We start from the raw sequence: 26,651 nt of genomic DNA on the forward strand, positions 1-26,651 counted from the left end.
TTATATATTTTTTGTCTCTGTCCCTATAACAGTTTGCATTTAACAAAATAATTCAGGGTTTTTCACTGAATCCCCCCACCCCTGCACCGAGAAAGTAACAGAAAGCTTGTTTATGCCAAACTCACTGATAAATGGGTCTAAGGGCAGTTGCTGGTGCGTCAATAAAAGTTTAGTCAGGAATTATTCAGTCCTTTATGAGAAGGAAGAATTAGAAAACGATCAGAGTCAGTTCTGAGAGTCTCATGCCACATGGATACAGGAACACGTAATGCAACCAGAACTACATTCTTTATTTTTATTTAATCTTTACACCTTTATGCTGAACTTTGAGTTCTTTTCTCAGTACAGGGAAACATTTAGAAATTTGTATTTGTTGTAATCACACGTTAGGTTGAACTAATCCTTTAAGCTCTGTGATCTCATGTTATTACTAATATTTGCATTAAAATGAAACCTTACACCATAACCATTACAATCCTTAAGTCTTATAGGAATGAAAATTTCTCAAAAATCAGACTTGCTAGAAAACAAACTGTCAAACTACAAACCGTGAAGTAGTCTGCCGAAGAAGAAACACATAAAGAGGCGTCCAAAAAGAAAACCCTCGTCGCAAAAATCCTCCGACTTCCTCCTGTCCAGTGGCTGGAACCAATTAATTTGAAAAAAAGTCTACAGTTTAGTTTCCTCATCCTTCAGTAAACTGGTCCGGGCTGTCACTATCCCCACACGGGGTTTAACGATTACCTGCACGTCCAGCTCGTCCTTCTCCTTCCCTGAAAAGAAGCGCCCGCCATCACCACGCTTCCGCGCCATGGTGTGCCGATGACGAGACTCGTGCAGGTATTTCATCCTCCTTCTGGGGATCTTGCCCTCGGCCTCCAGCTTGGCGCGGGCCTGGCGTCTCTTCAGGATGCGGTGGTACTGCTTGGGGTTGACGTAGAGCGGCCCCTCCTCCAGCATCTCTGCACCGGGGAGAGGGATCCGCTGCATGGTCGGGACAGAGCCGCCGCCTTGGACCATCATGACCATTCCTCCAGCATTGACCATGTTTCCTGTGACGGGAACGGCGACAGTCACGGTGCCCTGACCCCCGGTGCCGCTCGCGTTTGAACCCGCCTGGATGATCTGACCTCCTGTTAAACTGGCAGCCGGAATAGTGATCACGCCCTGCTGGAGGATGGTTCCATCGGCGTTGACCGGCAGGTACAGGATGGTCTGACTAATCTTGATAGATTAGAAAATGTTGTTGGTATTAAGGGAACAGTCCTCTCCTGGCTCAGGTCTTATCTGACCGATCGTTATCAGTTCGTAGATGTAAATGGTGATTTCTCCATGCGTACTGAGGTTACTTTTGGAGTTCCACAGGGTTCTGTTTTAGGCCCACTGCTCTTTACTTTATATATGCTAACCCTAGGACAAATTATTCGTAAACATGGAATTAGCTTCCACTGTTATGCTGATGATACACCGTTGTATGTTTCAGAGAAGCCAGAGGACAGACAGAAGCTTAGTAAAGTTGAGGATTGTGTAAAGGACATTAGACGTTGGATGTTAACTAACTTCCTTTTACTTAATTCTGATTAAACAGAAATACTTTTATTAGGCCCACGTGTAGCTAGAAGTAATCTTTCTGATCACATGGTTGCTCTGGATGGTCTTTCTGTTTCATCATGTGCAGCAGTTAAAGACCTTGGAGTGATTATTGACTCCAGCCTATCATTTGATGCTCATGTAGATAATATTACTAGGATAGCTTTCTTTCATCTCAGAAATATTTCTAAGATAAGAAACATATTGTCACTACATGATGCGGAAATACTAGTTCATGCATTCGTCACCTCTAGACTAGATTACTGTAATGCCGTACTGTCTGGATGTTCCAGTAGGAATATAAATAAGCTCCATTTAGTCCAGAATGCAGCTGCTAGAGTCCTAACTAGAACTAGGAGATACGACCATATCACACCAATATTATCAGTACTGCATTGGCTCCCAGTAAAATCTCGCATTAACTATAAAATACTTTTATTAACCTATAAAGCACTGAACGGTCTCGCGCCAAAATATCTAAGCGACCTTTTGGTTTTATATGATCTGCCACGCCTACTTAGATCAAAAGATGCAGGCTATTTGACGGTACCTCGAATAGTGAAGGCTACAGCAGGGGGAAGACCCTTCGCTTACAGAGCCCCACAGTTATGGAACAGTCTTCCAATTAGTGTTCGGGACTCAGACACAGTCTCAGTGTTTAAGTCTAGGCTTAAAACGTATTTGTTTACTCAAGCCTGCCCTGACTAGATTCTGTTCTACTACTTCACAGTCATAATAATCTTTTTTCTCCCTCTCTCCTTTTGCCGAGCCCCACACGAATTTATGGAGATACTAGAGATCCAGATCCTTTCTGCCTCTGGATGGAGCTTAAATCTTTTCTAATTCCAGACTGCTGAGACTACGGCTGCTCCTAAGGCCATACAGACTCCATATAAATCCATAATGAACTTTTTCACACTATCTGTTGTTATCCAGATGAGGATGGGTTCCCTTCTGAGTCGGGTTCCTCTCAAGGTTTCTTCCTCTTAAAACATCTTAGGGAGTTTTTCCTTGCCACCGTCGCCACTCAGTGGCTTGCTCAGTTGGGATAAATTCACACCTTTAATATCTGTATACCATGTTGATATTTCTGTAAAGCTGCTTTGAGACAATGTCTATTGTAAAAAGCGCTATACAAATAAAATTGAATTGAATTGAATTGAATTGAATTGAATTGACCCTCTGCCGTCTGAGCCTGCTGACCCTGCACTGTGATCTGCTGAGGCTGGTTCTGTCCTGCGGCCACTGCAGTTTGCAGCTGCTGGATGATGATCTGCTGAGTTTGTCCCTGTGCTGTTTGTACGTGCAGCATTTGACCTGTCCCGGCTGCACGAGCTGGATCTGCTGAAGACCCTGCGAGCCCGTCACCGGTAGCTGCATGATCGTCTGCGCCTGTCCTCCCGGCATGGCCTGTACCATTATGGGCTGCCCGGAAGGGGTTATAAGCTGACCCCCGCTGACCTGCACCATTAAAGGCTGCCCTTCAACCTGGAGAGTCTGAACCTGCTGGCCCGCACCCGCATCCACCTGGCCGTCGGCCTGCAGCTGCACCGCTCCACCGGACGCCTGCACCACGTTCTGCTCTCCGCCGCTCATCGTCTCGGCGAACTGCTCCATGCTCAGAGTCTATTCAGAAACAAGGCTCAACACTACACGTGCTCCCGCTATTATCACTGCTGATTGTCTCCAACAGCGGCGTGCTGAGCCCAATCACAACACTCTCGCGCACAGGAACACAGCGCGGCAAAAATCGTAATTTAATGTGTTTAACGGAAACTTGGATTAAACCAAACGGGTACATAGCATTAAATGAAGCCAGTCCTCCTAGATCGAGTTATGTACATCAGCCTAGTTCAACTGGTAGAGAAGGAGGTGATGGTCTCATCCATAGTCAAAATCGAGGCGTCACACGAAAACGTAGTCACAAATTGAATTCTTTTGAAATTCTTTATACCAGTATAACTTATGTAGCCACAAAAAAATAAGTCAATTCCTCTAATTATTATTTACAGACCCCAACGGCCATATTCTGAATTTCTTAGCAAATTTGCAGACTTTATCTCAATATTTTGATTAATAAGAATTGTTTTCTTTGATTAGCAGTACATGGGTATATCTGGCTGTTTTGTGTGTTACAATATTGAATGTCATTTTTCAGTCATTTTTCACGGAGTTTGTTAAACTATCATTGTTGTCTGTCATTCATAGAATTGTCATGGGAATTCCATAGACCAGAATCTAACATCCACATTATTGAAACATTGTTTAATTACGGATTTTTTTTTTAAAGCATGTGATATGTTCTATGCTTTAATTGTATTTTGCCACATAATGTTGGAAAATGAGGACTTGTGTACTTTTCAATAAATTATAGGTACAAAAAGGATTACATATATCTGATTAGAAAAAAATAGCATTGTAATGTGTGTAACTTTGTGTTATATTTGTGTAGTGTATTTACACCACATTATGAGGTATATACAGCCAGTTACAAAATACTATATGCATGTGTATCATTGAGCATATATTTGTATATGAATTATTACAAAATTTGATTAAATCTTGCAATGCTGGAATCAAAAACTGGAATTTCATGTATATGTTGCAGTTATCCTCATGTAGTGTTTGTCCCCCTGCAACATAGCCTGTAAATGTAAGGGCTCCAAGCAGATTTCCCTGTGTAATGAATGACTTCAAATCTACGTAAATATACGTATATTTACGTAGATTTGAAGTCATTCATTACACAGGTTGGTAGGCACTAGGAGCCCTTACATTTACAGGCTTTGTTTTGCGGTATAATACCTGCTTGGATTCGGCGTATAATATCCGCTTAGTGCCGTTACATTTAGAGGCTTGGTTTCAACGATTAAAATGCATATAAACGTGTCCCTGTTTTACGGTTTGAAAGCGGCTTGATTATATGTCATACCGACGGTAATATTTGCGACTTTTCGCCGACTATTCTATGTCAAATTGTTTTCTGGGAGTTAACTGTGTGATGTCCTCATCTTTAGACCGCAGTTCTGTCAAAACTACCACCCCATCTAAATCAGCACATACCATTAAATTATTTCTAGACACAAATGGAATGCCTGATGTTTGGCATTTTTGCAATGGAAATGTCTCAAAAAAGTTGGGACAGGGGCAACAAAAGGCTGGAAAAGTAAGTGTTACTAAAAAGAAACAGCTGGAGTTTAATTGGCAGTAACATGATTTGGTATAAAAAGATCTTAGATGGGCAGAGACTTTCGAAAGTAAAGATGGGAAGAGGGTCACCGAGCTGCAAAAAACATTCTCCCATAGGTGGCGCTATAGGACATGCCAAATGACGAAGTAGGGAAAAAAATTATTAAAAGCATTAACATTTGAATAATTATTAGTGACATTAGGCTACATGTTGCTGACAGGACACAGGCTGAATGGAGATGCATGGTGGCCCATTAGGAGGTAGTTTATAACATTTCAATGCGTTAGACCACTCTTTATGAACATTCTTTATTCTTCACATCTTGATGGGTAAATGTAGATATGTAGGTGTGTGTGGTTTTATATAGAGAAATAACAATACACACAAATGATATATTATTGTTTATTGTATATTAAACAATAGTATATATATGTATTAAATTATATATTATTATTACACTATTTAAAGTTTGCACGGACATGTTGTTTAGGCGTCACTCTGTAAATGGGGAAGGAAGTGTTCATTGAGAAGACTAGCCCAAGCTAGCAACGGCAGCTAATGCAGCTTCACACTTACATTTATCATACTGTCTACATGCCTGAAAAGAAAAGAAAAGACAAATAAAAATAATAAAAATAAAAGACTCCAAATGCCTCCTATATGCCAGTTCACCTAAAAGAGCCGTTTAGCATGAAGTGTAACTTTGGAATGTTCCCATAATGCACCTCTGCAAGCAAAAAAACAATAACAAAACATTTAAAAGCGTAAAAGCTCCCGAAATAGGCAAGAGCCACGCCTTACCAAGCATCCATACCTTGTAAACAGTCCCAACTTGGCATGTTTTGCTTATCTGTTTTGTTGTTTGTTTTTCCCCACTTACATTTCACAGTTTTTTTCGACAGTAACCACATACAAGTTACTTATTTCGCTAGCACGTTTGTAAACCCTTAAGTTTTGTTTCTATTTATCTCTGTGCTTACTTGGCATAAAAAAGAGAAACCCTTTATTAATCGCTTCATTTATGTGATTATGATGAAAGGTATAAATGGACTCCCTTCTCTGCACTCTGAGCGCCTGACTCATTCATACACAACAACACCTGGAGCACAAGAAAAGGGAAACAGTTTAAAACACCAAACCCACCCCTTTGAAACAGTTCTTGCTGAAAGATACATGAGTGTATCAGTTAATGCATTCAAGTTGTTATATTCTGTACTGTATATTGCTGGCATGAAATTTGTACAGTTTTACTCTAAGAATGTCCATTAATTGATTTATATTATTCATATCAGTTATAACCTGAGAATTCTTTCCTGTAGCTGAAAGTACCAGTTACCCAAAATCCTCATCACGGCACAACCAGTGCTCCTAACAATTTATGTCACTAATTTATATATATATATATATATATATATATATATATATATATATATATATATATATATATATATATATATATATATATACACACAGTGATATCACACTTAGCAACTAGAATTAAAATAAAGCCTATTTATCATGTTTCTTTTCTGCAGTACAGTAAATTCTATAAGTTTATCTCAGATTTTTTGTTAGATTTGTCTTCTCTACCAACATTGTCATCCACAACTAATGACAAAAAAACTGATTCAGGTTAGTTTTTAATAAAGCATTTTATAATTGGCATTTAATGTACATTATTGATCAATTTTGAATTGTATCATTACAGAGGTTCTCAACCTTTTGTAACTAAAGCATCCTCTTCACCATATATATATATATATATATATATATACGTACGTACATACAGTATCTCACAAAAGTGAGAAGCATTCACACAGTTAACGAGGCAATGCATGCTTTTTAATTATTAAGTTTTATATTTTATATTCTATTGTTTTAAAAATATTCGGTTTCAGGTAAACTGGTTGGCGCTTATTGATGGGGCGGATGTGCTCGACTGCACCTGGCGCATCTTGAATAGGGTGATTGCTAACTCCCTGGCAAGGCAAAGAACCTCAGTTGGAGGGGAGTCAATGGAAAGACTTCACTGGCCGCTCTCCAACTCGGAGAGGTCGTGATTAGTAAGTATATCTGTTTACATACAAAATTAGCTGTCTCTCTCAGATGATATGTAAGGAGTAATCCACGGTTAGGTGTGTATTAAACAATTTTAATGCATTATGTGGAGGCAAAGAACCCCTCGTTCAAATCGTTTAATGCACACCTAGCCATGGATTACCCCACTTATACCATGGTCTTTCCACAATTAATAAAGTTAATGCTGTCATTGATTTAGAAGCGCAAACTTTGATTAGAAGTTTAAAATAACCGTTAAGTTCCATTAGTTAGGTCATTAGAGCTGGAATTTTGCCCAATATAAATCAGACACAGAGATGCAATAGTGTGATAAAATTTAGATTTAGAAATTATAACGGTGATCAAACTGAGTGGAACTGTAACGACACGGCGAACTCGGCGCGGCAGCTCACAAAGTGTAGTGCCACCCAGGGACGTGGCGGAGGAGCACACACCCTGTCTGCCTTCAAGTTAGCGCCCTTCACCACGAAACTCTGGTCCTTTACCTCACGGTCTCCACCAGACATCTCGTTATACTCGGACTCCCCTGGCTGGAACTGCACAACCCCCAAATCTCCTGGACTGACAAGCAACTCACCCAATGGTCCCCGTATTGCTTGTAGAATTGTTTGAGGGGCCCCACGGTCTCTTTGGCCACCACGACTGTGGAGAGTCCCCTGTCGCCTACCTCAGTTAAAATTCCCCCCGAGTACCACGACCTCCATGAAGTGTTCAGCAAGGAGAGGGCCAGTTGTCTCCCACCTCACAGGCCCTACGACTGTGCCATTGACCTCCTCCCCGGGGCCAGCCTACCTCGGGGCCGCGTTTACCCGCTCTCCCAAGCGGAGCAGCAGGCCATGGAGGAGTACATTCAGGAGGCTCTCCGGCAGGGGTACATCCGACCGACTTCTTTGTGGAGAAGAAAGGAGGGGGCCTCCGACCATGCATTGATTATCAGGCCCTCAACCAAGTGACCGTTAAGTACCGATATCCGCTGCCTCTTGTCCCCTCAGCCTTGGAACAGTTCCGGTCCGCCACCCTCTTCACTAAGCTGGACCTCTGCAGCGCTTATAACTTGATTCGTATTAGGGAGGGGGAAGAGTGGGAAACGGCCTTCAGCACCACCTCTGGACATTATGAGTACCTGGTCATGCCGTATGGGCTCACTAACGCCACCTCCGTGTTCCAGAACCTGATCAACGACGCTCTGAGGGACATGCTAGGAAGGTACGTCATCGCCTACATCGACGACATCCTGATTTATTCGACCTCCCTGGAGGAACATGTCCAGCATGTCCGGCACGTACTGCAACGCCTCCTGCAGTACCAGCTGTACGTAAAGGCCGAGAAGTGCGAATTCCACCAGCACACAATCTCTTTCCTGGGGTATATCATTAGCCCAAGGGGAGTCACCATGGGCCAGTGTAAGATTCGGGCGGTCGTGGAGTGGCCCACTCCGCGAACCGTCAGGGAGTTGCAGCGTTTCCTTGGCTTTGCAAATTTTTACCGAAGATTCATTAGAACCTTCAGTAAAGTAACGCAACCCCTGACGTCGCTCCTGAGAGGTAAGCCCAGGTGACTGCTGTGGACTCCAGTTGCCCAGGAGGCTCTGGAGAGACTTAAGCGGGCTTTCACCACAGCTCCCATTCTCAGACACCCGGATCCTTCCAGGCCGTTTGTCGTGGAGGTCGACGCGTCAGAGGTGGGAGTGGGAGCAATTCTATCGCAAAGGTTTGGCAAGAGTCCCAAGTTACACCCCGTGGCCTTTTTTTCCCGGAAGTTGTCGCCAGCAGAGCGCAACTATGATGTGGGGAACCGTGAACTTCTGGCCATCAAGCTGGCCCTAGAAGAGTGGAGACACTGGTTGGAGGGGGCAGTACACCCATTTGTTATCTTCACGGACCATAAGAATCTGGAATATCTACGAACCGCCAAAAGGCTCACTCCTCGCCAAGCCCGCTGGTCCTTATTCTTCTCCAGGTTCCAGTTCACCCTCTTACCGACCTGATTCATAGAATAGAAAGGCCGACGCCCTGTCTCGCATTTATACCCCTGAGCGGCCGACGGAGCAAGAGAGTTACGTTATGCCTCCCTCCTGCATAGTGGGCGCCCTGGAGAGTTCTAATTACGAACACCTGCAAACACCTAAGGTTATATGAGGGCCTCCCTAGCATGAGCCGCTTGCGAAGTAACCGCTCAGCAGCCTCGTCTCTGTTTGTTTACTAAGCCGATATCATTAGAAGTGTTTTCCCTAGTGCTCGACTTCACGCTCGTCTCTCACTACGCTTTTGCCTACGTCCCTGATACACAGCTTACCTGTCCTGGCCCGACTCAATTCTCGCTTTGGATTCTTCCTCTCGTCATTCCTCCGCTCGCCCGCGCTTGTCTCCGTCTACGCTTCGTAACAGGAACAACCTGTACAACATATTATAGTTTATTTTGAATTGTTTATAAAAGTCCTTGCTGTTTTTAAGTGGTTTAATGTGTGCATGTGTTGGTAGCGGGGTGTGGTGTGTGGGTTTTTTTTTCTTCTTTAAATATACTGAAAATATATTTACTTGTTGTTTTGTTTTTAAAAGTGTTATTAATGTTCATATTGTGTGTTTGTTAATGTTTAATAAAAGCCCTTAGTCTTATTAAATGGTTGAATTTGTGTTTCCCTGCTAAAATGAAGTACGTTTAGCAGTTTCTGGGCCACATTCTGGCGCGCCTTTGACCATTTCCCTGATGGCTGGGAGACCGGCTGGGAGCTCCTGGCGATCACACAGGGCTCATGTGACGTGGTAGATTACGCACTAGAGTTCCGCACCATCGCTGCAAGAAGCAGATGGAATGAGCCGGAGTTGAAAACCGCGTTACTTCAGGGGCTCAGTCCCGAGCTGGTTCGGGAGCTGGCGTGCCGGGGCAAACAGCTGACCCTCGATGACCTCATCGACCTGGCAGTACGGCTGGATCGTTTATGCCGTACGAACCGTCCCACACACTGGAGCACCCTTCCACCAGAGCCAGCTCTGCCAGAGGAACCCATGCAGCTCGGCCGCACCCGAATCCACGAGGAGGAGAGAGGGAGATGACGTAGACAGTTGCGGTGCTTCTACTGTGGCGAGAACATCCACGCCGTCTGTCAGTGTCCACATAGGAGGCCACGGTCAACCGAGGGGAGCATAGCCATTCAACCTCGTCATCCCTGGGTGAGTCCAGTCCAGTTTTTTAACTCTCATGTCTTTGTCTTGCCTGTGGTGATCAGATAATCAGGCCAGTCTGTTGTCCTTGCAGCACTCATCGACTCTGGAGCGGCCGAGAACTTCGTAGATGAGAGAATGGTGCAGACTGTTGGCCTCCAAATACGGCCCCTACTCCAACCTCAGGAGGTTCAATCAATCGACGGGTCCCCAATAGGGAGCAGGGTTATATCACACTGAACAGCTCTGATCAGCCTATAAATTAGTGCCCTTCACCACGAGACCCTCGTCCTGTACGTCACCGTTTCCACCAGGCACCCCATCATCCTCAGCCTGCCCTGGCTCGAACACCACAACCCTCAGTTATCATGGGCGGACAAGCAGGTTACCAAGTGGTCCCCATACTGTCTACAACTGTGCCATAGACCTCCTCCCACCGTGGGGCAGAGTGTACCCACTTTCCCAAGCTGAACATCGGGCCATGGAGGAATACATTCAGGAGGCTCTCCAACAGGGGTATATTCGGCCGTCCACGTCTCCTGCGTCCGCTGGGTTCTTTTTTGTAGAAAAGAAGGGAGGGGGTCTTCCACCATGCATCGATTATCGGGGTCTCAACCAGGTGACAGTGAAGTACTGTTATCCCCTGCCTCTAGTACCCGCAGCCCTGGAACAGCTAAGGTCCGTGACCATTCTCATGAAATTAGACTTGCGCAGTGCTTACAACCTGATCCGTATTAGGGAGGGAGACGAGTGGAAGACGGCCTTTAGCACCACCTCAGGGCACTACGAGTACCGTCGTGTCCTCATGTTCCACCTGGGCTCAGTCGAAGGTACCGCGGGCCCTACCAGCTGGAAAGTTGGTACCGCTTCCCATACCCGTACGCCCATGGTTGCATCTGGCTCTGGACTTCATCACAGATCTGTCAGAGTCTCGAGGTAACACGGTGATACTGGTGGTCGTGGATCGGTTTTCCAAAGCTGGCGCTTCCATCGGCCTTTGCCACAGCCAAATTACTGTTCCAACATGTTTTCCACTACTGTGGCATCCCGGAGGAGATCGTGAGCGACAGGGGGCCAGTTTTATGGTGAAGATGGGAGTCATCATTAACCTCACGTCCGGTTATCACCCCCAGGCCAACGGACAGGCAGAACGGGTGAATCAAGAAGTCATACGATTCCTCCGAACCAAACCGGAGGACTGGAGTCACTTCCTCCCGTGGGCGGAATATGCACAAAACTCCCTACAACATTCCGACACCCAGCTCACCAATTTCCAGTGTGTCTTGAGTTATCAGCCGCCCTTGTTTCCCTGGAACGCCTCCCCCACTGACTCAACAGTAGTAGATGAGTGGTTCCCCCAGAGTGAACAGGTCTGGGAACGCGCCCAGCAACAGTTGGTGCAGGCCTCCCGCATCGCCAAACAAAAGGTGGACAGGCTTTGCAGGAGTCACCCCAACTATCAACCCGGGGACAGGGTGTGGCCACTCCCGAGTAGGAAACTGAGACCCATGTATATTGGCCCATTCCGGATCCTGAAGCAGATTGACGAGGTCACATACCGCCTGGACCTACCCAAGCACAGCCGCATCCCCCCATCGTTCCATGTCTCTCTCCTCAAGCCGGTGACACCGGGCCCCTTGGCCACAGCGGTTCCGGAGGACTCTCCACCGGAACCACTAAAGATTGAGGGCCGCCCAGCCTACCGCGAACACGAGATCTTGGACTCCAGACGTAGGAGAGGAGGACGCGAGTATCTGGTAGACTGGGAGGATTACGGCCCAGAGGAGCAGTGCTGGATCCCATCCCGGGACCATCTGGACGCACACTTGCGCAAGGACTTTCATGCTGCTCACCCAGAGCGACCGGGGCCCGGAGGAGAGGAAGACCTCGGAGGAGTTCAGCTCCCGCAGTGAGCCCTTTGGGGGGGGGCTCTGTTACGCCACGGCGAACTCGCGGCTGTAGCACCGACGAGAACTACACTTCCCAGCCGCACCTGCGCTCAAGTTCGCCAGAGTACTGATTGCGAACACCTGTGCTTCGCCCAAGGTTATGTAAGACCTCGTTAACGAGAGCTCGGCGCCAAGTAAACGCAAAGTATCTTCAACGCTGTCGTTCTACCAAGCATTTTGTTTTCATATTGGATTTCCCTGGTTCACGGTTTCTTTTCTTGACCACGATTCTCTGGATTACCCCTTTCAGATTGTTTACGCTACATTAACTGGACAGTGTCCGTCGTCACAGACTTCTCACACCGGTGAATTCCACGTCTCCCTGCGGCTGCTAAAACATTAAAGAGCCAACACCATATTTAACCGTGGGCATGAGGTAATTTTCCATATGGCTACCTCTCTGTGTGTGCCAAAACCATCTGTGTTGTTTATTGCCAAAAAGCTCTATTTTGGTTTCATCTCCCCACAGAACCCGATCCCATTTGAAGTTTCAGTAGTGTCTGGCAAACTGAAGATGCTTGAGTTTGTTTTTGAATGAGAATAGAGGAGTTTTTCTTGAACCCCTTCCAAACAACTTGTGATGTAGGAGACTTCGGATTGTAGTTTTGGAAACTTCTGACCCCAAGACGCAACTAACTTCTGCTATTCTCCAGCGGTGTTCTATGGTAGAAATTTAGACAAACAGCAGTAGACTCGTCCTCTCAGGTGTAGAAGTTTTATTACAGAGAGAGATGAATACAGGATAAAAGAAGCACTCCTCTCAGACATGCCCTATATAAGTTTTAAGATAAAGAGAGCTGGACATTTTGAAAAGGGAGTTCTAGGAGGGCTGAGCCAGTTTGGTGGTTTTAACGTCTTAGCAGATGTGCAGACTTTACTGAAGACAATAATATGTTTGTCAATGAAAGAGGAAAGAATTTTCTGTACTCATCTCCATGACATGACTGCAAGCGGCATTATTCACTAATGAACATGAGCAGAGTGAACAGAGCTATTACAAAGAAAGAAATTAATAATTTCCTTCACACTTCCTTGGAGATTTTTTTGGCCACTCGAACCATCCTGTTCACAGTATATTGAGACAATATAGACACACGTCCAATTCCAGGTTTATTCATAATTTATAATTATTTATCCAGTTGACTGGAACTTCTTAATTATTACTCTGCTGGTGGAAATGGGCATTTTCCATGCTTGTGCTATTTTCTTATAGCCACTTCCCATTTTGTGAAGCTCAACAACGTTTTGCTGCACATCACAGCTATATTCCTTTGTCTTACCCATTGTTATGAATGACAAAGTGAATTTGGCCTATGTGTTACCTCATATTTATCAATATGATTTGTGGGTGCTAAACAGGAAGTCATGATTGAACAATTTCCTGTTCCTAGTCACCCAGGTGTCCTAAAAATTTTAAAATATCAATGGGAATATACTTCAAATACATTTTCTCATTAATTCATAGGGGTGCCAATAATTTTTCAACACCTACCTTTAACAATTTTTTTATAAACCTGTGTTGTGTTTGTAGTTGTTTGATATCCATGAGTGCAGAGTATTTTTGTGATTTATTTATTTATTTATTTTTAACAAAAGATCAAAAGTTTAAACAATAAAGACAATTTTTCACAGCCTTCTTTGCTCATATTTACCAAGGGTGCCAATATTAGTGGAGGGCACTGGACTTATGACCTTTCAGTCACTACCAACACCTCATGACCATAGGTGAGGATAGGGAGGATTGAGCAGTAAACAGAGAGCTTCATCTGCAAAATGAGCTCCCTCTTCACTACCACAAAACATTACAGCAGCTGCTGCAGAACAGATCCGTTATTCAATCTCACTCTTTCTTTTTCCATCCCTCATGACTAAGATATAAAGATACTTAAACTCCTCCACCAGGGGTAATGTTTCTCCCCTCCCAGCAGTGGCTGTTGGAGCTTCACTTCAGATGGTGCCAAGAGAACATCATCTGCAAATAGAAAGAATGTTACCCATAGTTCCCCATACTGAGAATATCCTCAACCTTGGCTGCACCTTGATAGCCTGTCCATGAAAATCACAAACAGTATTGGAGACAAGACACACCCTCGACGATGCCCAACAACCAGATTTGATGGTTTTCATTTAATGCCAAGAATATGAATGCTAGACTCACTGCACTCAATCCGCTATGGCTTGCACAAATTAGCGGCCAATATACCACATACTCCTGCAGAACTTCCTACAATAAATGATCAAAGGACTTCTCCAAATCCACAAAACACATGTAGACTGGATTACCATACGTCTCTGTACAAATCTGTAAAAGTGTAAAGAGCTGGTCTGCTGTTCCACCACTGGGAGGAACCCACATTGTTCCTTCTGAAATCTCTTGGATGTAGTCTTCTCTCCAAAACTCTGTCATAGACTTTTGCTGGGAGGCTGAGGAGTATGATTCATTTCAGAACACCCCCTCTGATTTTTAAAATAGGCACCACTGTTTTGGTTTACCAGTCCAAAAGCACTGCCCCAGAACTATTGTAATAGTTTTGTTCTTGTTCTATTTCATTCTCGTCAGAGGATAACACCATGTCATGTCACTGAGATCAGTACAGAATGTTTATCTGCTTACAGAGACACAAACATGTTCTTCTGTTCAACGTTCATCTAAAAATCTTCCAAGATCCTAAAACAAAGCCTGTTTGAACTGCCTCGAACTGCTTTTTATTGGTACACAGAATAATGTCATGCTGTGTTTCATATATATAGTAGTGGTTTAGTACAAGGGTTTCAGAGCGCTCTCATTATTCTATCCTGCATTAACCATCTTTCTGTAATAAACCTTATTTTACCTTCAGAGGACGAGCCTGCGAGTGTAGTCTAATTTCCACGACAGTTTTCAACACACTGCACTTTCAAAAAGAGGTGGGGAGAGAACTGGGCACATCAGAAAGTGATATCTCCAGTGTAAGTTTCGTTTATGCCTTAGGAGTGCTGAGAAGATAAACTTGCCCTTGAAACAAACACCATATTTGGCTCTTTAGGGAAGAGAGCATATTATACCAGTAAAGGGTAATAGACATAAGACAGTTTCATAAATACCTTATTGTTTGCAAATCCTATTGGTGCAAAACACTAAGTCAGTGTGCAGAATTGTTAAATATTAATAGCCCTTCCACATGTTCTCGAAAAAACCTGAAATTAAACTAATTAGAATATGAGAAAAAGGGAACTTGCTGAGCAGAGGAAGGTCATGGGTATGTAGTCATGTATTCTCAGTGTCAAGGTCATGTAAATGCAGTAACAGACACTTTATTGTCAGTGTTACACACAGCTACATTGTGTTGTTAACAGAATGGTGTGAAAAAGCATGCCTGGAGCTGATTTCTGTCTAGCCCAGACTGTACAAAGAATGAAACACCCCTTGATTTTGTGCGCATTTGGTCTGTTTTTTTTTTTTTTTTTTAAAGCAGTGATTGAAAAAGGAGCAATGATTGAAAAATGGAGCATGTGAAATATAGTTGAACATGAACATCTCTATCATCCTTATTTACCCTAAAATGTCTTTGGAGGAGAAACTAAAATGATGTATACTAAGTGCACATTGTCCAATTAAAGTACAACATCCAGTTCCAGGAGGAAATGCAACAAGTGGCGCTGAGATAAGGGGCGTGTTCAGCAGCCAACACAGCTAGTTATCTAGCTACAAAGTGACTAACATGATCAGTCCTTCCAGGATTTCACGATCGCAGAAATTAAATTGCATTTTATCAATAACCTCCCAGAGATATCAACTATAATTGAATCACCATCTGATCCCAAAGAACTTGATCAGGTGACTGAATGCTTCAAATCAACATTCCTCTACACGTTAGATAAGGTAGCTCCACTTAAAAAAAAAATAATTAGAATTATTAGGTAGTATTTCAAACAGCAGAAGGAGCTATCCTGAACTATAGAAAATCTCTTAGTACTGCTAGATCAGTCTATCTCCCCACCTTAATTGAAGATAACAAAAATAATCCATCCATAACCGCTTACTCAGGGTCACAGGAAACCTGGAGCCTATCCCAGGGAGCATCAGGCACAAGGCAGGGTACAGTCTGAGTGCTAGTCCATTCACACACAATCACACACCCATTCATACACTATGGACACACCGATCAGACTACCATACATGTCTTTGGACTGGGGGAGGAAACCAGAGTACCCAGAGAACACACAAACTCCACAGACACAGGGCCGTGGGAATCGAACCCCGACCCTGGCGGTGTGAAGTGAACATGCTAACCACTAAGCCACCATGCAACAACAACAATCCTAGATTCTAAGTCATTAGCAAAATTAACTAGGAACAAGACCAGCACAGAAACATGCATACAATCATTATATAGCAGCGGTGATTTCATGAATTTTCTCAGTGGCAAAATTTAAAATATTAGGCGATTAACGATCAATGATTACCATGTTTTGCTCCCCTTAGAGAGACCAAATTAATTTAATAAATTTCATCAACATCGTCAACTTGTACAGTGGGGGAAATAAGTATTGGACATGTCAACAATGTTTTTCAGTAAATATATTTCCAATGAAGCTATTCACATGAAATTTTCACCAGATATCAGTATTAACTCAAGAAATCCACACATATAAAGAATTCACAACATTAAAGTCCATAAATAAAGTTATGTGCAATAAAATGGAATGACAGGAAAAAAGTATTGAAGACGCTAACTGAAATGTATTTAATACTTAGTGGAGAAGCCTTTGTTTGTAATGACAGCTTCAAGACACTTCCTGTATGAAGAAATTAATGGTCACAGTATTCAGGTGTGATTTTGGCCCATTCTTTTAAACATATTGTCTTTAAATCTTGTTCAGTTGGATTCGAGTCAGGTGATTGATTTTTTTTCTCTGAAACCAGCTGAGAGTTTCCTTTGCTGTATGCTTTGGATCGTTGTCCTGCTGGAAGGTCCACCCACGTCTCTTCTTCATCATCCTGGTGGATGGCAGCAGATTCTTCTCAAGAATCTCCCGGTAAAGTCTCCATTCATCGTCCTTCAATTATATGAAGTCTGCCAGTACCATGTGATGAAAAACAGCCCCACACCATGATGCTTCCACCTCCAAACTTCACTGTTGGTATAGTGTTTTTAGGGTGACATGCAGTGCCATTTCTTCTCCAAACATGGTGTGTAGTATGACAGCCAAAAAGTTAAATTTTGCTCTCGTTTGACCAGACTACACTCTCCCAGTATTTCCTAGGCTTGTCTAAATGAGTTGTTGCAAACTTTAAACGAGCTTCGACATGCCTTTTCTATATTAATGGAGTCTTGCGTGGTGAGCGTGAGCAGTGGAGTGCATTTCCTATTGTTTTCTCTGTGACGATGGCACCTGCTGCGTCCAAGTGTTTCTGGAGCTCTTTCCGAGTGGTCCTTGGCTCTTGGGCTACTCTTCTGACTATTCTTCTGACTCCCTGGTCAGAAATCTTGCAAGGAGTTCCTGTGCGTGGCCGGTTGATGACGGAGTGATGTTGCTTCCATTTGCGGATAATGGCCCCAGTGGTGCTTACTGGAGGATTCAGAAGTTCAGAAATAAGTCTGTATCCGATTCCATCAATATGTTTTGCAACAATAGGGCTGCGAAGGTCTTGGGAGAGCTCTTTGCTTTTACCCATCATTAGATGTTTCTTGTGTGAAACCTTGGTAATGAAAAGCCTTTTTATAGACCATCAATTTACTAACCCTGCTAATATTAATTTTCTGAGATAGGGGGTGTAATTACTTACAGATTTCAGCTGGTTCCTTGCCTTACCATGCCTTGGAGAACTGAATTGTCTTAGCGTGCTCAACACTTTGATGTGTCATTCCACTTTATTACACATAACTTTATTTACGGACATTAATGTTGTGAATTCTTTATATTTCCAGACATCTTGAGATAATGCTGATGGCTGGTGACAATTGAATGTGAATAACCTCATTGGAAATATATTTACTGAAAGAAGTGTTGACACATTCAATGCTTATTTCCCCCACTGTAAGCTGACAATGTTATCTTTTCAATATTTTCAGTTATGATAAATACATTTTTTAGGAGTTATTGATTAAAACATTGGCATTTTCTGCCATTTTTTATTTTATATTGCAAAGTGTATGGCTCAGTTACAGGCACACACACATTACCCCCCACCCCCCTGATGAACAACCAATTTTAAAAAGCCTACATGATATGCTAATAATTACTCTAGTTTTAAATTTGATTAAGAGCACATTAAGACTTTTAGGACTTGAAACTTAAAGCTAAGGAGTGGAAACTTGACTTGGGATTTGTACAAGAAGACTTGAGACTTGCAAAAAAAAATGATTTGGTCATTTATAATCTTCTTGTGTGCAGATGTGCAGATGAGTCAACTTCTTGTTTCTATTCCTTTCATGTCTGCCAGGGCTCCAAATAGACACAGACATAGATCAGGAAACCAGAGGTACTGTTTTTCCTCTGAGCACTGGTGAAACCCGAATGGAATGCAACTAGAATGAAATATGGCTTCAGGGTCAAAAGTACACAACACAAATCAGGTGCTCTGCAGACACAACTGTGTAAAGTGCAAAAAAGTGCAACACTCATTCTGATAGACTACACAAGCCTTATCTAACTCAGGGAAGCAATATTAAATGAAATATCCCAGTTCAGCTTCACTAATTCAGAGCATAATTCACATTTCCTGTTTAAATATTTCCTGTTTTCTTTTTTGTTTCTTTTTTTTATGGTGCAACTATGCACATGCACCATAAAGGGTGCAAAAAAAAAGTGTATATGGTTTTATCTGTGTTAACTGTAACTTTTGTAACTGATGCAAAGACATTGAATTGTTATGTTGAACTGTTCTGGCTTCTCCCGAAGAGAACTTGTTTTTTGCACAAGTGATTGCACATGGAGTAACAGTGAAAGTAGATGTTTTTCAGTCTAAAAACTGATGACACACTGAGAAGAGCAACAGAAAAATATAACAACAGGGTGCTGTTGAAGGTTGTGGTGTGTCCAAAGAACAAATTGATCACTTATACTGTAACAGCTATAATAACAGTTGTTTCCTCACCTGCGTCTTGTTTTCCGCTCTCTTGAAAGCTAAGAAGAAAAAAGTACGGCTTTTCATAATACAGTGAAACCACAAAGCCCTCTGTCCTGAAGACTTTCTCATGAAGGAAAGTCAAACTTTGAGGTGGATGGGCAACAAGAGCAGAAGAGCACATCAGGTTCCCATCATCTACACCAGGGGTGGGCAGTCTTATCCAGAAAGGGCCGGTGTGGGTGGAGGTTTTCATTCCAACCAAGCAGGAGCCACACCTGATTCCAACTGTTTAATCAGTTGATCTTGGCTTTCGATAGACTCAGGTGTGGCTTCTGCTTGGTTGGAATGAAAACCTGCACCCACACTGGCCCTTTCCGGATAAGATTGCCCACCCCTGATCTACACCATAACTGGAGAGTTACAGTTTAGAAAGAAAATAGCAATTTTTTTGCAATCTTCAAAATGACCAGTTCTGGTGTAGTGTCAGATTCCTGTTGGCTGACAGGAGTGGAATCCAATGTGGTCTAGCTAGTCTCTAGGTTTGATGTGTTGTGCATTCTGGTATGCTTTTCTGTCAATGACTGCATTAATGGCTGGACGTCTTATCAGTGAGGTTAAACGTGAAGCCAAAGTGTCTCTGACATCATGTTATCTTTTAAATATTTTCACTTCTGATAAATGTGTTTTTTTTAGGAGTTATTGATTAAAACACTGCCATTTTTCCACTGCCAAGTGGATGGCTCAGTTACATGCACACACACACAGACACACACACACATACACACTCACACACATATACACACACAAGACTACATGAAGGGTCCAAGTTCAAAAATGCGTGGGAAAACCATTGGCATGGTAAAACTTTTCTTGATCTTAAATATTGTCTCAGTAGTAAGTAAAGTTCTAGCATTTCTAGAATTGTGTATAAATTTTTTTTTTTTTTTTAAAAAGGTGAAAAATCAGCATATAAGATAGGCCTACCTTTCATTATAGCCTACAGCCAGTTTTGCAGCCATGTTTGTTAAACTGCATTCTTTTTAAGTCATTAAATCATTCTGCGTTGTGGAATTAGATTTAAGTTTTTTGGGTTTTTTACCTTCTGAAAATGTCAGAGTATGTTGGGCAGAAAAACGCAGGTTTTGATGCTTACTTTTTTTCTGGAATTAAACTGCAGCACACTGAAAACCCTAACAAGTTGATGGTACTCAATTGATTGAGTAATGGGGTCTCCCAAAACTTGTATATTTAAATTCACTTAACTTGGTGTTCCTATAGTGTATTTTAATGGGCAGCCTTAACCCTCTCTGCTCCAGGGGTGCCGTATCATGGTTGACCCTGTGCTCTGACCCCAACTAACTAGCCCCTAACAAGCTGGGATGTGCAAAGAAAACTATTTTACTGTGCTACAATGTATATGTGACAAGGCTTCTTCTGCTTCTTCTAAAATAATTAAGTTCACTTAACATGACGTTCATATAGTTCAATTCAATTCAATTTTATTTGTATAGCGCTTTTTACAATAGACATTGTCTCAAAGCAGCTTTACAGAAATATCAACATGGTATACAGATATCAAAGGTGCGAATTTATCCCAACTGAGCAAGCCACTGAGTGGCGACGGTGGCAAGGAAAAACTCCCTAAGATGTTTTAAGAGGAAGAAACCTTGAGAGGAACCCGACTCAGAAGGGAACCCATCCTCATCTGGGTAACAACAGATAGTGTGAAAAAGTTCATTATGGATTTATATGAAGTCTGTATGGCCTTAGGAGCAGCCGTAGTCCCAGCAGTCTGGAATTAGAGAAGATTTGAGCTCCATCCAGAGGCAGAAAGGATCTGGATCTCTAGTATCTCCATAAATTCATGTGGGGCTCGGCGAAAGGAGAGAGGGAGAAAAAAGATTATTATGACTGCGAAGTAGTAGAACAGAATCTAGTCAGGGTAGGCTTGAGTAAACAAATACGTTTTAAGCCTAGACTTAAACACTGAGACTGTGTCTGAGTCCCGAACACTAATAGGAAGACTGTTCCATAGTGTACTTTATAGTTTACTGAACGGGAATCAAGTCCACCAGAGAACCTGTATGCTTCAATAATTAAGTTCAATTAACTTGGTGTTCATTTCAAGCGTACTGAAATACAGGGTGTCCCAAAAGTATCCATACATAAGGGTAATTATACTTTTTAGAAAAATGTAACTTTTTTACAAAACAATTTCTACTGTACATGATCACATAAGTCGTCTCTCCTAATCATGATGAACTCTTGAACTTCACAACGCAGGTATTGCAAACAGACAAGACCAAAAAGACTGCCTTTTGCAATTATCTACCAATCAGTGCATTAGTTCTCTTGTTGCCAGGCAGAACTCCTTGCATGGCACATCAAAGAAAGACCAGAATGATCTATTATAATGACTCATGATTTCGAGTTGAAATCTCAAGTTTATATATTTTGTCGGTAAATAAGTTAAACAAACTTAAATTTTTTGATGGGTGGGTCCAAAACATTTTAAGTAATGTTTATTCATGATTACTTCATTGTTTAAGTAAAGACAACATTAGGGTTTGCAGTGCCCGACACAGTCATGGCTCTGAAATCTCACATCCGTTTGGAAAGACTTGAAATGTTGCATATTTTTAGTTAATCTGTAACAGGTTCCACTAATCAGCAAATCGTGAAATTTGGTTGTAATGTTCAAAAGTTAATATTTAATATTATTCGTATATTATAATGACCTAAAGCTTAAACGGTATCTGTTCTGGAATCAGTTGGGAATGTTTCAAACCATTACAAAGGCATGGATCTTATAGACTGCTATATTTATACATGTGTGGAGTTTATATCACATTGTGTGATGTGCATAATCCTCTATAAACAGTCTGACATCTATGTAAATGGCAAGCTTTCTGGATACAAACATTTAGTCTTAAAGATGCAGTGTTGCTGCAGTGAAATACACAGGCTGAAGTGAGAAATAAGCTGTGGAGGATGCATCAGGATGTTGCATCATCAGATTTCCTGAAGATAATTAGTAGTAGAAAAGCAAGTTCTCTTATTTTTTTATTTATTCACTTCTTTAAAAAATGCAGCCAGTGTCAGCAAAGAAACCTTGTAAAGCTTGTTGGCTGAGATAGGTTGACGCATTTTTTAAATAGTTAAATGCACATTTTCTTAAATTCAATTCTCAAACATAGAGTTATAAAGGCTAAATGGCACACTAACACATTAGTAGCACATTCATAGCCACTTCCTGCTTGTGGCTTTTCCTGTTCTCTTCCTACTGTAACAGCCTAATAGCAGAACTAAACCAGTACTGTATGGTAAAAATACACTAGCTGCATGTTGAATGTCTTAGTCCTCTTGGTACTGTATGTGGACAATATTGCCAAAGCACTAGGATGACCTTTGAATGCCTGTGTGGCTAAATGCAAATGTTTCTATTTATTACATTTTTGATCTCTGCAGAACATATACAGTGCCTTTCAAAAGTATTCAGCCCCCTTAAAAGACATCGTATTTGTCTGGATTTCAAATGACAGTTAGACGAATTGTTCCAGCCAGTATGTTTGGTGCGAACCTGTATGTTCTTAAAATCAATTTTCAACGTCAAAATTCATTATTTGTCAGCAGATCTTAGCGTAGTACTTGGACAATAGGGACAGTAAGTGACCAGTGTAGCGCCGACCAGTACACAGTTCTAATGTGGATATAACAGGTAGTGCAGCAAATGCTGTAAATGTAAACATAACATACATAACATACTATAGTATTCAGCAGATTAGCTTATACTGTATATGGACATAGCAGTTATTGCGGTAGCAGCCAGGTAAAGAGTATAATAGTGACAAGAAATTAAATATGATATTTTATAAGTACAATAGTAGAAAAAAATGCAGGTAGTCAGTACTGACATGTGCACAAATTGCAAGGGGAGTGGGATGGGGTTTAGTTCAGTGTGTGTGTGTGTGTGTGTGTGTGTGTGTCAGTCCAGTCTCTGAGTGTTGAGGAGTCTGATGGTTTGGGGGAAGAAGCTGTTACACAGTCTGGTTGTGAGGGCTTGAATGCTTCGGTACCTTTTTCCAGACGGCAGGAGGGTGAAGAGTGTGTGTGTGAGGGATGTGTGGGTCATCCACAATGCTGGAGGCTTTGCGGATGCAGCATGTGGTGTAAATGTCTATGATGGAGGGAAGAAAGACCCTGATGATCTTCTCAGCAGTCCTCACTATCCGCTGCAGAGTCATGCGATTCGATGCGGTGCAATTTCTCGGTCCAGTGAGGGGGCCAGCAAGATGTTGATGTGCCTCATGACAAGCCTCTCAAAGCACTTCATGATGAATGGGACGGTAGACGTTGAGGCAGGACACTGAAGACTTCTTCAGCATGGGGACAATGGTGGTGGCCTAGAAGCATGTTGGAACGACGGTGCTGCTCAGGGAGATGTTAAAGATGTCAGCGAGGACATCTGCCATCTGGTCTTCACATCCTCTGAGCACTTGGCCAGGAATGTTGTCTGGCTTGACCCAAACATGGGTTAACGCTGCATAGAGTTTTCCTCACATGTCACAACCATATTTCACCATAGGGATGGTGTTAATTGAGGTATGGCCTGCTTTATTTGTGGCACTAATAACACACACAACCATTTGTTTGTAGTAGCAGTTAGACCTGTGAAACTGCAACCTTTGAAATGTGTGTCTCATTTAGGGGAAAAAAATAATTAGCTAGCTAAAACTCTCACTATATATGTGTGTGTCTGTGTGTGTGTGTGTGTGTGTGTGTGTGTGTGTGTGTGTGTGTTTTGTTATATTGTCTGATCTTTTACTTTCATGTAATAAAGTGATCTTTTACCTTCAAGCTGTTAACATGGAGTTTTTTTTTTCTCTCTGCAGGCCAAGATTTTCTTCTAAGCAATGTTGGTACATCTGACTGTGTAGCAAAGAGTTTAGTCCAAATATTTAAGTTTTTGGAAAACCCAAGTAACCTAAAGAGAACTAGAGACAACAGTTGCTGTTCTTTGGCTTTTGGCTTCGTGTCTTCAAGAAAAATCCCGTCCTCATCATCAATTTTTAAGAATGGTATTCTTAAAGCCTAGTGGTGTAGTTTCATGAACAGCAGACCTAGCTCAGTGTAAAACACACACACATGCACACATGTGTTCTGTAATGAAAATCTGCCATTCTGCTTTTTAGGCCTGGTCAGCAAATGTGGCTGGCTATCTGTGGTGTTATGAAAACAGTGTGCTGCCCAGGAAAGCTGTTCAAAAACTGTTTTTTAGCTTGAGATTTTTCTTTAATACAGTAGACTGTTGTTAGAATTAAAGAAATTATGTTTTCGGTATAAAACCTCAAGCTGAAATACTCACTGTCAACTTTATTAGGAACACATGTAAACCTGCTCACGTGGCAGCAGTGCAATGTAAAAAATCATGCAAGTCATGAGCTTCAGTTAATATTCACATCAAATATCAGAATGAAGAAATATCTGATCTCTGTGACTTTAATCATGGCATGGATATTGGTGCCAGATGGGCTGGTTTAAGTATTTCCTAAACTGCTGATCTCCTGAGGTTTTCACACACAACAGATGCTAGAGTTTACACAGAATGGTACGGAAAAAAAAAAAAAAAAAAACATCCTGTGAGTGGAAGGCCTGCAGGCTGAACCACCTTGTTGATGAGAGAGATCAGATGAGAATGACCAGACTGGTTTGAGCTGACAGGAAGTCTATAGTAAGTCAAATAATCACTCTTTACAACTGTGGTGAGCAGAAAAGCATCTCATAATGCACCACATGCATCAAACCTTGAGGTGGATGGTTTACAACAGCCAAGAAGATGAATCTGAGGCCATCATGTGCACAGACTCATCGAAACTGGACAGTTGACGACTGGAAAAAAAAAACACCAGGTGATTTGTTTTCTAATCTAATAATGTTTAAGGCCGTTTTGATGAGTCTGTTCCCATGATAGCCTCAGATTCTGACAGGCATTGAACCCATTGTGGCCTGCTGTTGTAGCCCATTCATTTCAAGATTCAATGTTTTTTTTTTGCATGCTGAGATACTTTTCTGCTCACCCGGGTGTAAAGAGTGATTATAAGAGTTATATGGGAACACAAATTTAAAATCATGGTACCTGAAGCGATCACCTTTTGTCTGTGATGTCTCTTGGTGCCCCTGTCCCATTCTTTGAATTGGTGGCCATTTTTCATGGTCATCAATACCTGTGTTAAGTGTAAATGCAATGCTAGGTGTGGACATTTCTTTATCTCTATGATAATGAAGTTGTTTGAGTTATATAGTTATACTGATTGGATTAGGACTGGTGAAACTCCAGAGCATGGGGCAGGTTCCTATAACTGTTTACTTCCTTTGCATACATTGTTTAAGGTCGTCACATGAGTTCTTTTTCTCCACCACTAAGCATTGCCCCCTAAAATGTATATAAAACTACAATGCGTGTGTTAACAAATTGGTTATCCTCTGTTTTATCAGGGATGTTTTAGGTTTATCCTCTATTCAGTCAGGGAAGGTTAATAAATTGGTTAGCCTCTGCTTTGTGAGGGAGGTGTTAGAGTGTCCAGTTTTTGTCAGAGAAGCACTGCAAAAATGTTTAAAAGGAATGCAAGACTTATTCCAACAACTGAGAAAGGTCGACTACTGTGGCTACCCCTTTATGGTTTTACAATGAGTTCAAAGTCTTGTTAGGAGAACACATGGACTCAATAGTAACAGAGTCAGTCTGACAGAATCTAAATCAAAAATATTGTATATAGATAGAGATTGAAAATGTTTCCTCTGGATTGTCCAGGTGCAAACAATCATCAAAGCCCTTGGCCCTGAGAGACTCGCTCAGAATTTGACATCGGCTCATGTTAACTTTTCTGAGTTTAGGAGAGCTTTAGCGAAGAAAATGTGACTCTGTGACATGTCCCAAGCTGAGGTCATCTAGCTAATGTCACAGATTTTGACAGAGCCAGAATTCATTTAATTTATTGATTTTCTGCCCTATACAGCTGAACACATGGGTCTGGAGATCACACTATTCATCTTTCACATCCACCTCATCTTATCACCAAGACCATACAAAAGTTTTCCTTTATAGACCTCAAAGTCCAACTCGAAGTTATTTGGGCTGACGAGAATGAACACCTTCCCTGAGTGGAGTCAGACTGTCCCTGAAGAAATTGGCCAAAACAATGCCAGTTGGTGGGTTGAACATGGGACATAGACCTTGAGGTCAAATTCCATAGCTAATCAGCCAGCTATATCCGTAGCACCCAATGACTGCAGTGCTGTAAAAAAAAAACAAAAAAACAAAAAAAAACAAAAGCTTGTAAATGTTATCTGTTGTTGTGAACTGGCTGAATATTCTTTAAACGCAAATGAAGATAAAATTATTTTTTTTAAACGAGAGATTAAACTCTAAGGTGACTTGTCTTGTTGGTATCTAACTCAGACAAGATTTCAGACAAGATATATAAACAAGATATTGATTGTCATGTTGGAACAGTTTTGGGCCTCTTTAGTTCCAGTGCACGGAAATCTTAATGCTAAGACAATTGTACAATACAAACTGTTTACAATACAATTGTAAACTTTGTGGTAACAATTTAGGGAAAGCCCAC

General features: G+C 41.9%; 1 protein-coding gene and 1 pseudogene across 1 annotated transcript in view; both read right to left on the reverse strand.

The window, feature by feature from the left end:
• The window catches only part of LOC128620552 (nucleoprotein TPR-like), a 28,049-nt gene extending 8,636 nt beyond the window's left edge, over window positions 1-19,413 (reverse strand). The window contains exon 1 of the mRNA XM_053645691.1: window positions 19,051-19,413. Coding sequence (XP_053501666.1) covers window positions 19,051-19,276 — 226 coding nt within the window. The 5' untranslated portion in view covers window positions 19,277-19,413. The remainder of the gene's footprint in view (window positions 1-19,050) is intronic.
• On the reverse strand, window positions 514-3,460 carry LOC128620560 (nuclear transcription factor Y subunit alpha-like; annotated as a pseudogene).
• Window positions 19,414-26,651: the final 7,238 nt, after the last annotated feature.

Source organism: Ictalurus furcatus, chromosome 2 (assembly GCF_023375685.1).
Source record: "Ictalurus furcatus strain D&B chromosome 2, Billie_1.0, whole genome shotgun sequence".
In the NCBI taxonomy this organism is placed as follows: Eukaryota; Metazoa; Chordata; class Actinopteri; order Siluriformes; family Ictaluridae; genus Ictalurus; species Ictalurus furcatus.